Source organism: Oryx dammah, unplaced genomic scaffold (genome assembly GCF_014754425.2).
Source record: "Oryx dammah isolate SB20612 unplaced genomic scaffold, SCBI_Odam_1.1 HiC_scaffold_21, whole genome shotgun sequence".
Lineage (NCBI taxonomy): Eukaryota > Metazoa > Chordata > Mammalia > Artiodactyla > Bovidae > Oryx > Oryx dammah.
The window spans coordinates 51862297-51875193 of record NW_024070205.1 but is presented as its reverse complement, the minus strand read 5'-3'; the positions used below and the strand labels follow the sequence as shown (position 1 = coordinate 51875193).

The window sequence follows — 12897 nt, the reverse complement described above, 5'->3', positions numbered from 1 at the left end:
TGCCACATTCCCAGTCTAAGAACCCATAGATGTTACTCGATAAAGAACTTCTTTTTCTGGAAAAACTGTATACAAAACTTATTATCATACTTTAAATGACATTCTTATTTTAATTCAACCTGTAGGCCTACAGTTTTTATTTTCTTCATCAGACATTCTTCACTAAATCTTAGTCTTTTACTACTATTCATTCTCTAAAAATGAACTATTATACAAAAGAGCACCAATACACTGTTATTTAAAAATAAAACAGGGGGAAGGGAAAAAGAAAACTTCCATACCAGCCACAGCCCAGAAGGAAACACACTATGAAACACCAAAACGGGCCCCACTTAAGGTCTTTACAGTTCACTGTGGGACTGATGAATTATTCCTTTAAATCATGTACTAGAGTCAGCTGTGTGCCTCACTAGCCCTCAAGATGCTCAAAGGTAATAGTCATCTTCCCAATCACCAGCACCTGCATGGTGTTCAGCACACTGCAGGTGGTCAGTAGGGGATTTCCAGGTGGTGCAATGGTAAAGAATCCACCTGGCAATGCAGGAGACAGAGGTTCAGTCCCTGGGTAGGGAAGATCCCCTCAAGGAGGGCAAACCACCACACTATTCTTGCCTGAAAAATTCTATGGACAGAGGGGCCTGGCGGGCTACGGATCACGGGGTCACAAGGAGTTGGACATGACTGAGTGACTGAGCACACACACACAGGTGACTGATAAACCTGTTTAACTAAACAGGAGTTTTACCAAATCAATGTAATTTAACCAAAACTCACTGAAGGCCTACTATGTTAGAAGTACCTTTACATACAGGAATCCATCTAAACAATGTAAATGGGAGAGAACAAGTATGAGAATGAATGAATCTGTATATAACTTTATAATAAAGAAGCAGGAGATTTACACAACACCAGAAATATTTAATGGCACCCCACTCCAGTACTCTTGCCTGGAAAATCCCATGGACGGAGGAGCCTGGTAGGCTGCAGTCCATGAGGTCGCTAAGAGCCAGGCATGACTGAGCGACTTCACTCTCGCTTTTCACTTTCATGCATTGGAGAAGGAAATGGCAACTCCAGTGTTCTTGCCTGGAGAATCCCAGAGACAGAGGAGCCTAGTGGGCCGCCGTCTATGGGGTCGCACAGAGTCGGACACGACTGAAGCGACTTGGCAGCAGTAGCAGCAGAAATATTTAAACAAAAGTCAGGGAAAGAAAACTGTCTTCAACTGAAAAACAATCTTTATGTGGATGGGTAAGTGGGGAGTCCTATAAAGCCTTGTTCAGTATAATATAAAGAAATCCCTGAATACCCTGGAAATATATATCTAAAGTTTTTAACAGATTATAAGGTTGGGACCCCTCAAGTTTCTGGAAAAAAGAAAATCAACTCTTTAAAAAGCAAGGAAAAACCCAGTGTGAAGACATTCAGGTGAAGGCAAGTTATTTTTACAAGCTTCATGACCAAGAATCATCAGAAGGCATGGCACAGGAGAACTATTAAAGGGAGGGGCAACTGTAGGAAACAGGGAGGTAGCTTTAGATAGGCAATCTGGCTGAATCTCCTCTGGCAACAACTTCATGCTGAATTTGTTTTTTAGCAAGTCAAGACTCCACAAGCTGGCTGCAGGGACCACACCATCACTATTCACAGGAAGATGAAATACATAAGAAATACTCATGAGAAGTTTTTTAAATGATACATGTTCTAATTTATGCTTTAATGAATATAAGAGTAAATACTGCCAGAGAAATAACTGCTGGACTAACTGACAATGTGGAAATACCAGAGTCCTGAAAACCCAGCTCTTGCCTGGGTTATAATAACTTGAGAATAAAACTGAACTACCCAAACTGAGGCAAAAGTACCTCCTTAAGAAGGGAAAGATATAAATTCAAGCTGATTTCCCCAGAAGAACAGCAACCCTTTGGAGCAGAAAAACAGTTCTAGCTTCCTAAGAACAAAACTCTAGAGACTCAAACATCTACTCATGTAAAAATACTATAAATTACTACTACTGTATTAAATATACTTGAGAGATGTTTATATATCATATCTTAGTCCAGATTAATAAGATTGTAGGCTATGTTTAAAAATGTATGAATGCATGTATCTTTTGGCCTTCAGCAGAAGACACTTTGAATAATTTGATCTTTATATGCAAATAAAATCTGCCAGTAACTGTCACTGTATTAGGACTATCTCCAAATTTATTTATACAAATCATTGTAAAGTGTTTTTGACAACAAAATCCTTTCCCCTGCGCAATTTTCAGCCCACTGGGAAAGACTGGTTTAAGTAATAAACATATAAATCACCAAAAAAAAAAAAGTTATTGAAAACACTCACCATGGTGAAAGAAGGAATACAAGGTGCAAGGATCTGAACCAGGGAGCATGTTTAGTTAATGCAGAGTCAAGAGGGGCCAGTTCATGATGGAATCTGGATTCCTGTTAAGCCTGAATTCTGCTTTAAGAGCAATGAAAAGCCACTGCAAGGCCATTTGGTATACACAAAAATCCAATCTACCTCCTACGGTCATTCCCTACTATTATCTGCAGAAGACACTAAAGACCTGTTTCCAGGAACTGACATCAGTCATCCAGTCAGTACCTTCAAACTGGGGGTGTATGGTTCTGTGACTTAAGAAAAATGTTAAATCCACGGAGACCAGTGCGAGTTTAAGTCTGAACAAGGTCAAGTAATTCTTTGTGTTTAGTACAGTATTATCATGATAAAGATCAGGACAGTATTTGCATAGGAAATTCCTTAATAAAGATGCATTTCTTCTTATAGGAATGGCACTTTCACAGCCAAATTATCACTGAAAATTTCCAGAAAACAGAAGCCACTTGTTTCCTCAGGTGAATCATCTCAGAAACTGCAAAAGCTTACAGAAATAGCAGGTCTACTTCACAGGAGTTATTTCTGGTATCCTTACGTGAGTAGCATGCTGCAGTTGCCTATTCCACTTCCTAATCACCACTCTGTACCATTCACGGTACTCACGCCATCTTGCAGGTATTTCTGACCATGGCTTATCTTCTCTACCCAATAGCCTCTTAAGGTCAACAATTGTGAGTCATTCATTTTTGTTTCTCTAGTATCACTAAGGTAGTACCTTATCTGGAGTACAAGAATTCAGTTCATTGTGGTTTTTCCTCTTTTATATTGAGACCATCTACCTCTTAGGAATTTTTAATGGGTTAATGAAATAATATCACATATTACATATATAATGATATGTTGTCTATATATATGTAATATTGTGACTCTGTTTCTATATGTATGGTGGCGGTGGTGGTGGTGGTGGTTTAGTCGCTAAGTCGTGTCTGACTCTTGCGACCCCATGGACTATAGCCCTCCAGGCTCCTCTGTCCATGGGATTCTCCAGGCAAGAATACTGGAGTGGGTTGCCATTTCCTTCTCCATTATATATGTATAGCAGACGTTAAAGAGATCACCATTTAATACCATCTTCATAAGATTAACTAGAATTAATTAGAATTTTGCTATCCTGTCTAAACCATACCAACAGGAATGCCCAGTATTAACTCAGAGGCACTGCACCAACGCGTACACGCTCTCTGCTGAATACAAACATGGACAACTCAACAGAGCATACACTATCACCTACACACTAATCAAAGTATGTCCAAAATTAAGCTGTGATCCTGAAACTAGTACAATATTGTAAATCAATTATACTTCAATTGGAAAAACACTAAACTGTAAAAGTTGTGAACAGGTTTGGCTGCGACTATGTGTTGTAACTGGTCTCACCAAGAGCAGAAGTGGTTCCTGCGATTTGAGTCTTCACATCAGTGGACAACAAGACAGATTCTATTCTATCAAAGCTTCTCTCTATCTCTTACATCCATAGTTAAATATGAAAACGTCCGACCAAAAGGTATCAGAACTTTCAACTGTCTAACATCCAGCAAATGCTTCTCCAACCTATGGGCAACAAATAATGATTACAATCCAAGAAGACAAGTAAAGTAACTGTATACAAATAACTATTCTCATGCAGGAAAATAATCACAAAAATAACTGAGTAAACAATCATGGATGACATCCTCAGTTTGCCACAGCCCCATTAATTAAACTTCAAGTTTATTGTAAAGTGAGCCTAAAGAACTGAAGTCACCAGTTAGACCTGTATCAGATACATTAATAAAAGGTCCAACTGACAAAGAAGCATAGAAATAAAAATGAGAGAGAATACAGTATCTGTCTGACAACAAACTTCAGGCTAAAATAACCTTCTTAATTATGAAACACAGATTCATCAGAAAAATCTTGTCTGTTTTAGTTATTTAATCAATTCTACAATACAAGACTGAAGCTGTGCTTAAGAAAAACACAGTATTAGACTCAAGTTACAGTCAAGACAAAGCAGTTTTCCCAAAAAGCTAATGATCAGGAACTTAAAAGTCACAGAAATAAATATTTTAGAATTCTTTTATTATAAGGATAATAATTCATATGTTATAACATAATAGTCATTTTGCGTAAGCACTTAACCCTCTCAGGTAACCCTGGCTGAGAAAGGTTGGGCATATGAATCAGACGCCTAACTCAGTAGTTCTTAACATTTTCAACAGCTAGAAACCCTTTTATTATTTTAGCTAACCCCGTTGGACTCGATACTTACAGTGAGCTTGTCCAAAGGAACTGTATTTATCATTAATCTTTGTTCTTTCTTAATTAAGCAAAGATACATAATTGGTTGACCTCAATTCAGGTACTGGGACTATTTAACATTGCTTATCAGCATCGTAGCACAATCACAAGATCCAGAAATTCTTCAAAGTGTCAGCAACAGCTAATTAGGACTTCTGATTGGTTTCAGATAAGCATCCCTACAAAGAGCTGGCAAATTTTAGTCCCCAACAAAGAAGTTTAATATCTGATTTAGGAGGTATAATCCTATCACTGGAATGTATGATGTACATTGTTTATTTAGCTTTCCAAAACTTCGAAAATTATCTCAAAAGTGTATCAGTTGTTTTGTATTAGTTCTGTAACAAGTTGAAAACCATTGTTCTAACTCAAACAGAATTATCTCCCTAAGAAAAGGACATTCATATATAACATGGATGCGAACTCTGTTAATAAATTACTAAACTGTGGGCTTAACATATTTGCTCTCTAAAAGCTATTTAAAGACAAATCTGTGTGCATGTACCATTCTTTCTAAAACTTGGACTCCGGTTCACAGTAAAACTTCAAACTCATGCTGAACAGCATTTTCATTTTTCACCTCTTTCTCCCAAACTACTGCCTTTTTTCATAAGTAGACATTATTGTAGGTACCACACTATCGGCAAACAGATATGATACTCTCCCAGAGATTTCTATTGCTTTCATGTGAAAATCTGCAGCCAGAATTCTTTTGTGAAAGGAAAAGTTGTGTAAGGGGAGGAAGTTCTCATACAATATTGATTTCCTATTTAAACTCACCTGATTCCATCACCGTGATCCCTCTCCTACTCGAATTTTCTCCTCTACGCCTACTATTTCTGCCCTTACTCAGTAACTTAAGGCTTGTCTCAGTTTCCAGCAGCTCCCTTTTCAAACCACTGCTGGCCTTCTGAAGTATAGCTTTGTTCACTTCATTCCATTTGCTCAAAAACGTACACTCAATCTTTATCACCCACAGCTCTCAAAAGCCCTTCTTGGTCAGACCTATCTTTCTGACTTTATTCCCTATCAGGCCAATCAAATAACTTCTGTTCTACAAACAAGCTCATTTTTCCACTTTTGTACTCCTACACTACTTCCTGGGACAGATGGATGTGCCTTTCCTTCCCCCTTCTGTCCCTCTTTTATCTATCTTTCAAAATCAGTTCAAAAATCCATCTCATTGTTAATACTTTCCTCAATTGTTCCAGTGGAACAATTGCCCCTCCTCATACTCAAAGGATTTTATCTGTACCTCACAGACAACTCTCTCTTTTGGATTAAGATTGTATCTTATCTCTCCTGCAAGAGTAGAAGAATCCTTGAGGGCAAGATTTGAGTCTAATTTCCCCCTGCCATGTATGTATCAAATGATGGATAAATTAATTGATTTTCTATGAGGAAACATAACATGGTATATCTTTACCAGGCAGTAAAGACAAAGAGGTTGGAAAAAGCTTCAAAGTCTGTCTACCACTTTTATTCCTCTAAGAAAATTAATCCACACAGAATTTTCTGTGTATTTTTTAATATTAGCATTAAAAAATAACATCCTATAGTTTAAAAATACTAATCTCTTTACCTCAATTAATCCCTAGGATACAGTAACACAGGTGTTCTCATGATCCTTTTATAAGGATCCCTTTATATGTTTCCTCATTGAAGGGAACAGCTTTAGAGAAAGCAACCTGCCACCAGGGGAGGAGTCAAAATTGGAGTCTTTCACCTCCAACCCTAAGTTCTTTCCACTAAATCAAAAATGAAAGACCATAAAATTTTACCCCCCCAAAATACATAAAACAAAAAGTAAATGAAAGTTTTTCTCTTTCTGATTTTCTCAGCTTAAATGGACATCCCTCAAAAGCCTTTTAAAATATGCTTTGAAGATCTTGAGCTGAAAAGCAGAAAAAAGTAATAAAAAGAAATCTCCTGAAGGTCAGTAAAATCCAATCCCAGTTGAGCCTCCCTTTCTAGGTATATATGACCTTAGCAAAGTCCCACCTCTCTGTACCAGTCTTCTTAATTAGAAACTGGGGGTGGCAGTACTGATAGACTAACCTCATGTTTTTATAGAGATTGTGGATTTATAAATGTGGAAGGGTGTGAAGAGGTAAGTTGAGAAGGAAGCACCCAGAAAAAGAATGTCCCACCCACGCAACCTCCAAACCTCTTACTCATTTAATCCTGACGAGCAGCTACAGTTAGTTCTATGTTTCACAATGTTACTTCTCTGATAAGACGGTTGATTAAGGAAGTCAGAAGTGCAAAGTACTGTATCCAACATCACCTTGGGAATCCATTTTCCCTGACTGCCCAAAAGGACACAATCTGTGTAACTGTCTTAGAACAGCATCCTCTTCTTCCTGACCTATCCATTACATCTCATGCACACAGCGGAAAAAAGGTGAATACTAAAACTAAATCAGGGCACAAATGGCCAGTCATGCCACTGTCTTGCTGTGGGCTCTTGGGCCAGTCCAGAGACCTTTTGTAAGCCCCAACCTTATGTCTAAAACAAGCTTAATACCAGCAACTCTGTAGTGTTGTTATACAGATTATCAGTAATAAATGTGCCCAATTAGGACCGCCCACAAAGCTGGTGCCTAAAAACAGATTATTATTCCTGCCTCAGAACTGCTTTAAGGACTGAATGAGGATGTAAGCAGAAGGCCTAAAACAATGCCTTCACAGGCAAGGTTGGCACTAAAAGTCTGTCACCTCCTCTCCATGCTGCTCCTTTCCCTTCTCATATTGTATCATTTCAGGCCTCACCACTCTCACTGGTATTATCACAACGGCATCTGAAACTCATCTCCGTGCCTACAAACACATGCTTACCAATCCATCACTTTTGTCCTAAAGTATTTATTCAGCACCCTTCAGAGACCGCATCACCGACCAGTATCCTGAACTGCACAGCACCCAGCAGGAACACAAGGCCCTTCCCAGTCTCATCTCTTGCGACCCCCCCTCCCCCAGATAGATAGAAAGCCTCCGGCCCAAGCCCACCACATCCCTGCTTTGTTTCCCAACTGTGCCAGGCTCTCACACCTCCAAGCCTGTCCAGAATGTTCTTCTATCATCTACTTATTCTTCAAAAGACAGCTCAAACATCATCTTCTCTTCAAAACTTCCCTTTACCCTAGAATTTTCTTCTGCATACTTCATTCACATGTCACAAACCATACTCTAATTTTGCTGTGAAATCCTAGAAGGCACAGGATAGGCCTTATCATGTTAGCATCACTTCCAGTGTCCAGCACAGGACCTATGCTCAAAACATGTTTGATGGTTTTTGTGACATAACCTTAATATTGGTCCCATGAATACTGGCATTCTGGATGTCTGAAAAATAAAAGTGCCACTATAAATATAAAAAGCATTTCTAGAAACTTTCTGAGATATTTTAAATCCAGTTAATTCTGAAACATGTCAAGATTTTTAAAATGCTGAGATAAAACTCATACAAATGCATGTATGAAAGGTTTATCAGACCAAATTACCAATTAAAAAATGAATGGAATCTCAGTCTTCATAAATATTTATAAGCTCTAAGGAAAATTTCCAACAGGAGGTTATCTTTGACTATATTCTTGCTTTCAATAGATACAAAATAAAATCCAGCAAAAGCAGTCTTAGACAATGGTAAAATATTTTAAGGTTTTCCTCTTTGAAAGGTATGCTTAATTTTGGTTCAGCAGAACAAAAGGAGTAGAATAATCTTACCTAAAACCAATATGATTTCCCTTTTTTACAAATGGATTTTAAGAATTATCTCTTTTCAAATGATTTAAACCCTTTTCAAAAGGAAATAGATTGTGGAAGTTTACATCTACTGATCACGAAAAAGACTGAGTTTATATTTTATATAATCCATGACTATTATCTGCAAAACTGCTACAAATGTACTTGATAAACAATAAAGAAATAAAAAATACCAGGCTGGATAACACACTTTGAATGTACTTAATTGAGTTTATTTCTATTAGGCAAAGGAAACTGATAAACTAGCTTTGGTATAAAAGAAAGCACTAAATTCAACTTCTTTTCAAAACTGTTAAAACATGTGACTTGTTTCTTAAATTCCAAATATAACTCACTGTATTTAGCACCTTCTGTACTTTCCAGTATATTAGATAATTGCACACTAAGTTAAAAACAAAATAAAGGAAAACATTCCTGCCACCCACTCCTTTCATAAAAGAAATGGAAATATTAAACATGCACACAGAGCACCTTGTAAAGGTCAGCATGACTAGCTATAGAAAAGGCCGTTTTTTTCCCTTAATTTGAGCATTTTGTTTGAGGAATTAGAGACGTGGAGAGGCAAAGAAAAGAGGAAGGCAGAATTGTGTGATTTTTTTTTTTTTTTTTTTGGCAGAAAAGATGAGTTAGTCATTTCCAAATCCTGCTCGAGGGAACCACATGGGTGTCCCCATGGTCAGATGCTCCCAACTCCCACATTAATCAGAGAATCTCTGCAGGTTTCTTGTTTTTGTTTGGGGGTGGGGGGATAGGGGGGCTTGGTCTGTTTATGCACTAAGCATCCGAAAAAGATTTTTTTTGTACAAAGGTGACCATAACTTTAAAAAGCCTGAACACCACTAAAAAGGACTAGCAAATATTCAATGAATAATAAATTAAACCTAATAAAAAGAAAATCCAGAAGCATTCAATATGGAAAACTGGTTTTAAAAAGTGGAAAGACACCAAGTAAAAACAGACTAATAGCTACAGGTACTTTACCTTTATGAATAAGTTTGTTTCTTTTGCTTCTGATCAGAGATTTACAGGGTATATTGTTTACTTAGGGAGGGGACATGCAAGTTACCTTTTACCAACTTGTTTTGGCAGGCAGAGAATAGATGGTTTTAGCAAGCAACTGGCTATGAATCCAAAGCAAACAGCTATGGAAGGGGACAACGTGTTCAAGTTGAGAGGTGACATTATTGGGTATGTTTGTTTATGTGGATAGCAGGGAGTCACAAAATTAACACTGGGGGTGGAGTTCTTACCAATTCTACTGGGATCTACAGAAAAGTTTATATCCTTTCCTGAGGACACTTAGGATTCACAGCATCTAAATCCTCTTATGCCTCCAGTGAAACTCGCTCAGTCGTGTCTGACTCTCTGCAACCCCATGGACTATACATACAGTCCATGGAATTTTCCAGGCCAAAATACTGGAGTGGGTAGCCCTTCCCTTCTCCAGGGGATCTTCCCAACCCAGGGATTGAACCCAGGTCTCCCACATTGCAGGCAGATTCTTTACCAGCTGAGCCACCAGGGAAGCACCTTATGCCTCCAATGCCAAGCCAATTATTGCTATCAAAAATTGGAGACAGTGTTTACCTATACTAATGTACGAAAACAGTCATTTTCTAAGTCAGACCATAAAGATCATTTCATGTGCTTTTGCCTTCTCTGATGAAAAAGCCACAGAACCAAATTCTTTGCCAATGACTGGGGCCATGATGCAAGGAGATGGCTAGGATGGACCAGCTTCTTCCACCACTCTCTCTCACCTGCCTCAGCCCATGATATTCTAAGTTGAGACTGTGACAGAGAAGAGAATAAGCTTCAAACTTATCTAAGAGGAATCTATTCAATTTTTCTGCCTTAACAAAATGCTTACATAGCTAATGAGATGATGGGCGATCTTCCCATTTACTAAACTTCCTATAATGTGGAAATGTCTATTACTTTACAATAGACAATGTAATTGAGTCTCTCCACATTAAGACTCATTAATTTCAAAAGATCAAGATCAAAAGAAAAAAATCATTAATTAGCATCTGCATTTTGAAAACAAACTATATGACTATACACCGATGAAAACCCTTTTCCAACTGGCTAAAAAAACTGATGATAAGATGAATAATAATGTTAACCAGTTTAAATTAGTAACATTCACTTCTTAGGAACAGTGGACATGCTTTTGAAAGTTCAGAAATAAAAATAATGCTAGATCGTTCCAAACATGGAGAAGCTAGACGTTATTGTCACACATGCTCTCTAAAGTTTTCTCTTCAATTATTATGTAGCTGATCTATTCAATAAAATATTAAGAACAACAATTAGAGTTGCTTCCTTATGGTAAAACTAAGTAACAGAAAAGCAATTCTATACCTACAAGAGAATGCTGATAAAATAGTGATGCCGGAAAGCAAAGTACAGTGACTTAGACAATGTACATACAAGTCTGTACACACGGGCAGACTTTTCTGTGCTATTTTCTAGACTGAGTGACAGACTAGAAGAAGCTCTAGTGGTTTATTTTCTCAAAATAGATGAGAGTTATGTACAAATTATTTATAGAGACATTAATTTCCTCAAAAGAAAAACCACCTGTAGGTATGATAAGGTAGTTTTAATAAGATTCCGAAGTGTCTTCTTGCCCTGAAATTCACATGTGAAATAGACTAACACATAGGCTAGATGCTTCAATCATTTTTAGAATAGGGAAAGGTATAAATAAAATTTAAATTATCTATAACAGGTTTTGAAATTCTGTACTTTCAACAAAATACTGAATTTTAATGTAACTATATAAGTCCTTCCTCAGAAAATATATAAATAAACTTTATTTATGGCATGCTTATATCAGTAAGATTGCTACTAAATACACAAAGGCAAGCAAGAGTAACCATACATGTCTGCTTTATTATAACCTTAATTTTCTGATTATTAAATCTATCTCCCCAAAGAGATAATTACAAACTGGCATATTTTTTCCTATTTTTTAAGTCAAAATAAAACCAGCTTATCTCTGACATATACACACTTTCAAATCCTGTGTGTTTTTAAGTGAATTGTTTCTACACACCTTTCTGATCACCATGCAGTGTCAGAGGACATGCAACTCACAGCTTATACCACCAGAGGGCACTCTGAAAATCTTTAAACAAGTTTTACAATGGAATTTGTACCTACTAGGAAGAGGACCTAGTCCTAGACCTTGAAATTCATGGGCTCTGTAGTGGCTTAAAAAACATGTTGCTTAAAAAACATGTTTCAGAAAACATGTGTTTGATCATAAAAAATAAGATGATGACAAATATGCATATTCAGTCCACAGCTTATCTCTGAGTCTCATGTTCTTGCAATGAAAGTTGAGGTTCTAGATCAGAATAAACAAATTAAAAAACTGCAAATGAAACACTGAAAAATTACTAACTACTAACCAGTCTCATAAGATTATCCTTCTAGAGTAAATATTCATCATCAACAAACAAAAGTTCACATTTTTGTAGAAAACAAAAGAAATTCAAGAATCACTTCAAATATTAATACATATATATATGATTTAAAAGTTGGTCAGAAAAGACTTGGTTTAATATATACACAGCACTTCAGTTCAAGGAAACAGGTAACCCGTGGACACCCTACCTGTTTCCTGTGAATTCAACACTTCTAAGGCATGCATCATGGCACTTGCGAAGACATTGGCATCTTCTTTGCTGCCAAAGTTGAGACCATACACCTGTCTAGCATCCCGCCATTGGTGGAAGGTCTGTGTAGCTTGATTGTACTTCAATCCTTTAGGAATGGCACAATTTATCACAACCTAAAAGACAGTAATTCTTTATAAAGTTAAGCTAATAATTGGCAAAATCAGCAAAGTCAACATCCTTACTAGACATGCTCATTCAAACCTGCCCCTGACCAACCTCGGCAAAAAAAGCAAAAATGGTTAAAACCAGTATCTGGAGTAAAATCAGTCTGCGAAGTTAACAGCCTGATAGATGTTAGGCTGTCTGATCGTTACAAGTCTCTGGCCTTAAAAGAGTAAATCAGCAAAACAAAAGAAAACCTATATCTCTCATTAAATATATTTGAACATGTTTACTAAAGTTTTATAAAATCAGAAAGCATATAAACATATGCATGTATCTTAGTGATTGCTCCTAGGTAGCCAAACCCTGATCAAAAACTAGGACATTAACATCAGAAACCCCCTCCCAAAGGTATTAGCCACACTTCTAACATCAACAAATAGTTTTGTAGGTTTTGAGGTTTTATGTTTAAGGAGTTACACAATATATACTGTAATTTGCCCTCCTTCTCTCAAAATTATTTATGAGAAGCATCTATTCATTGTATGTAATTATGGTTTACTGCACACATTTCTGTTGGGCATATACCTAGAAGTAGAACTGTCACAAGCCATACTATGCTCAATTTCAGCAGAAAACTCCACGTAGCTTTCCAAAT

At 37.1% G+C, this 12897-nt stretch overlaps 1 protein-coding gene across 10 annotated transcripts in view; it reads right to left on the bottom strand.

The window, feature by feature from the left end:
* The window catches only part of ENAH (ENAH actin regulator), a 155062-nt gene that overhangs the window by 54933 nt on the left and 87232 nt on the right, over nucleotides 1-12897 (bottom strand). For all 10 annotated transcript variants that reach the window (XM_040263678.1, XM_040263680.1, XM_040263681.1 and 7 more), the window contains exon 3: nucleotides 12073-12250. In XM_040263678.1, coding sequence (XP_040119612.1) covers nucleotides 12073-12250 — 178 coding nt within the window. The remainder of the gene's footprint in view (nucleotides 1-12072; nucleotides 12251-12897) is intronic.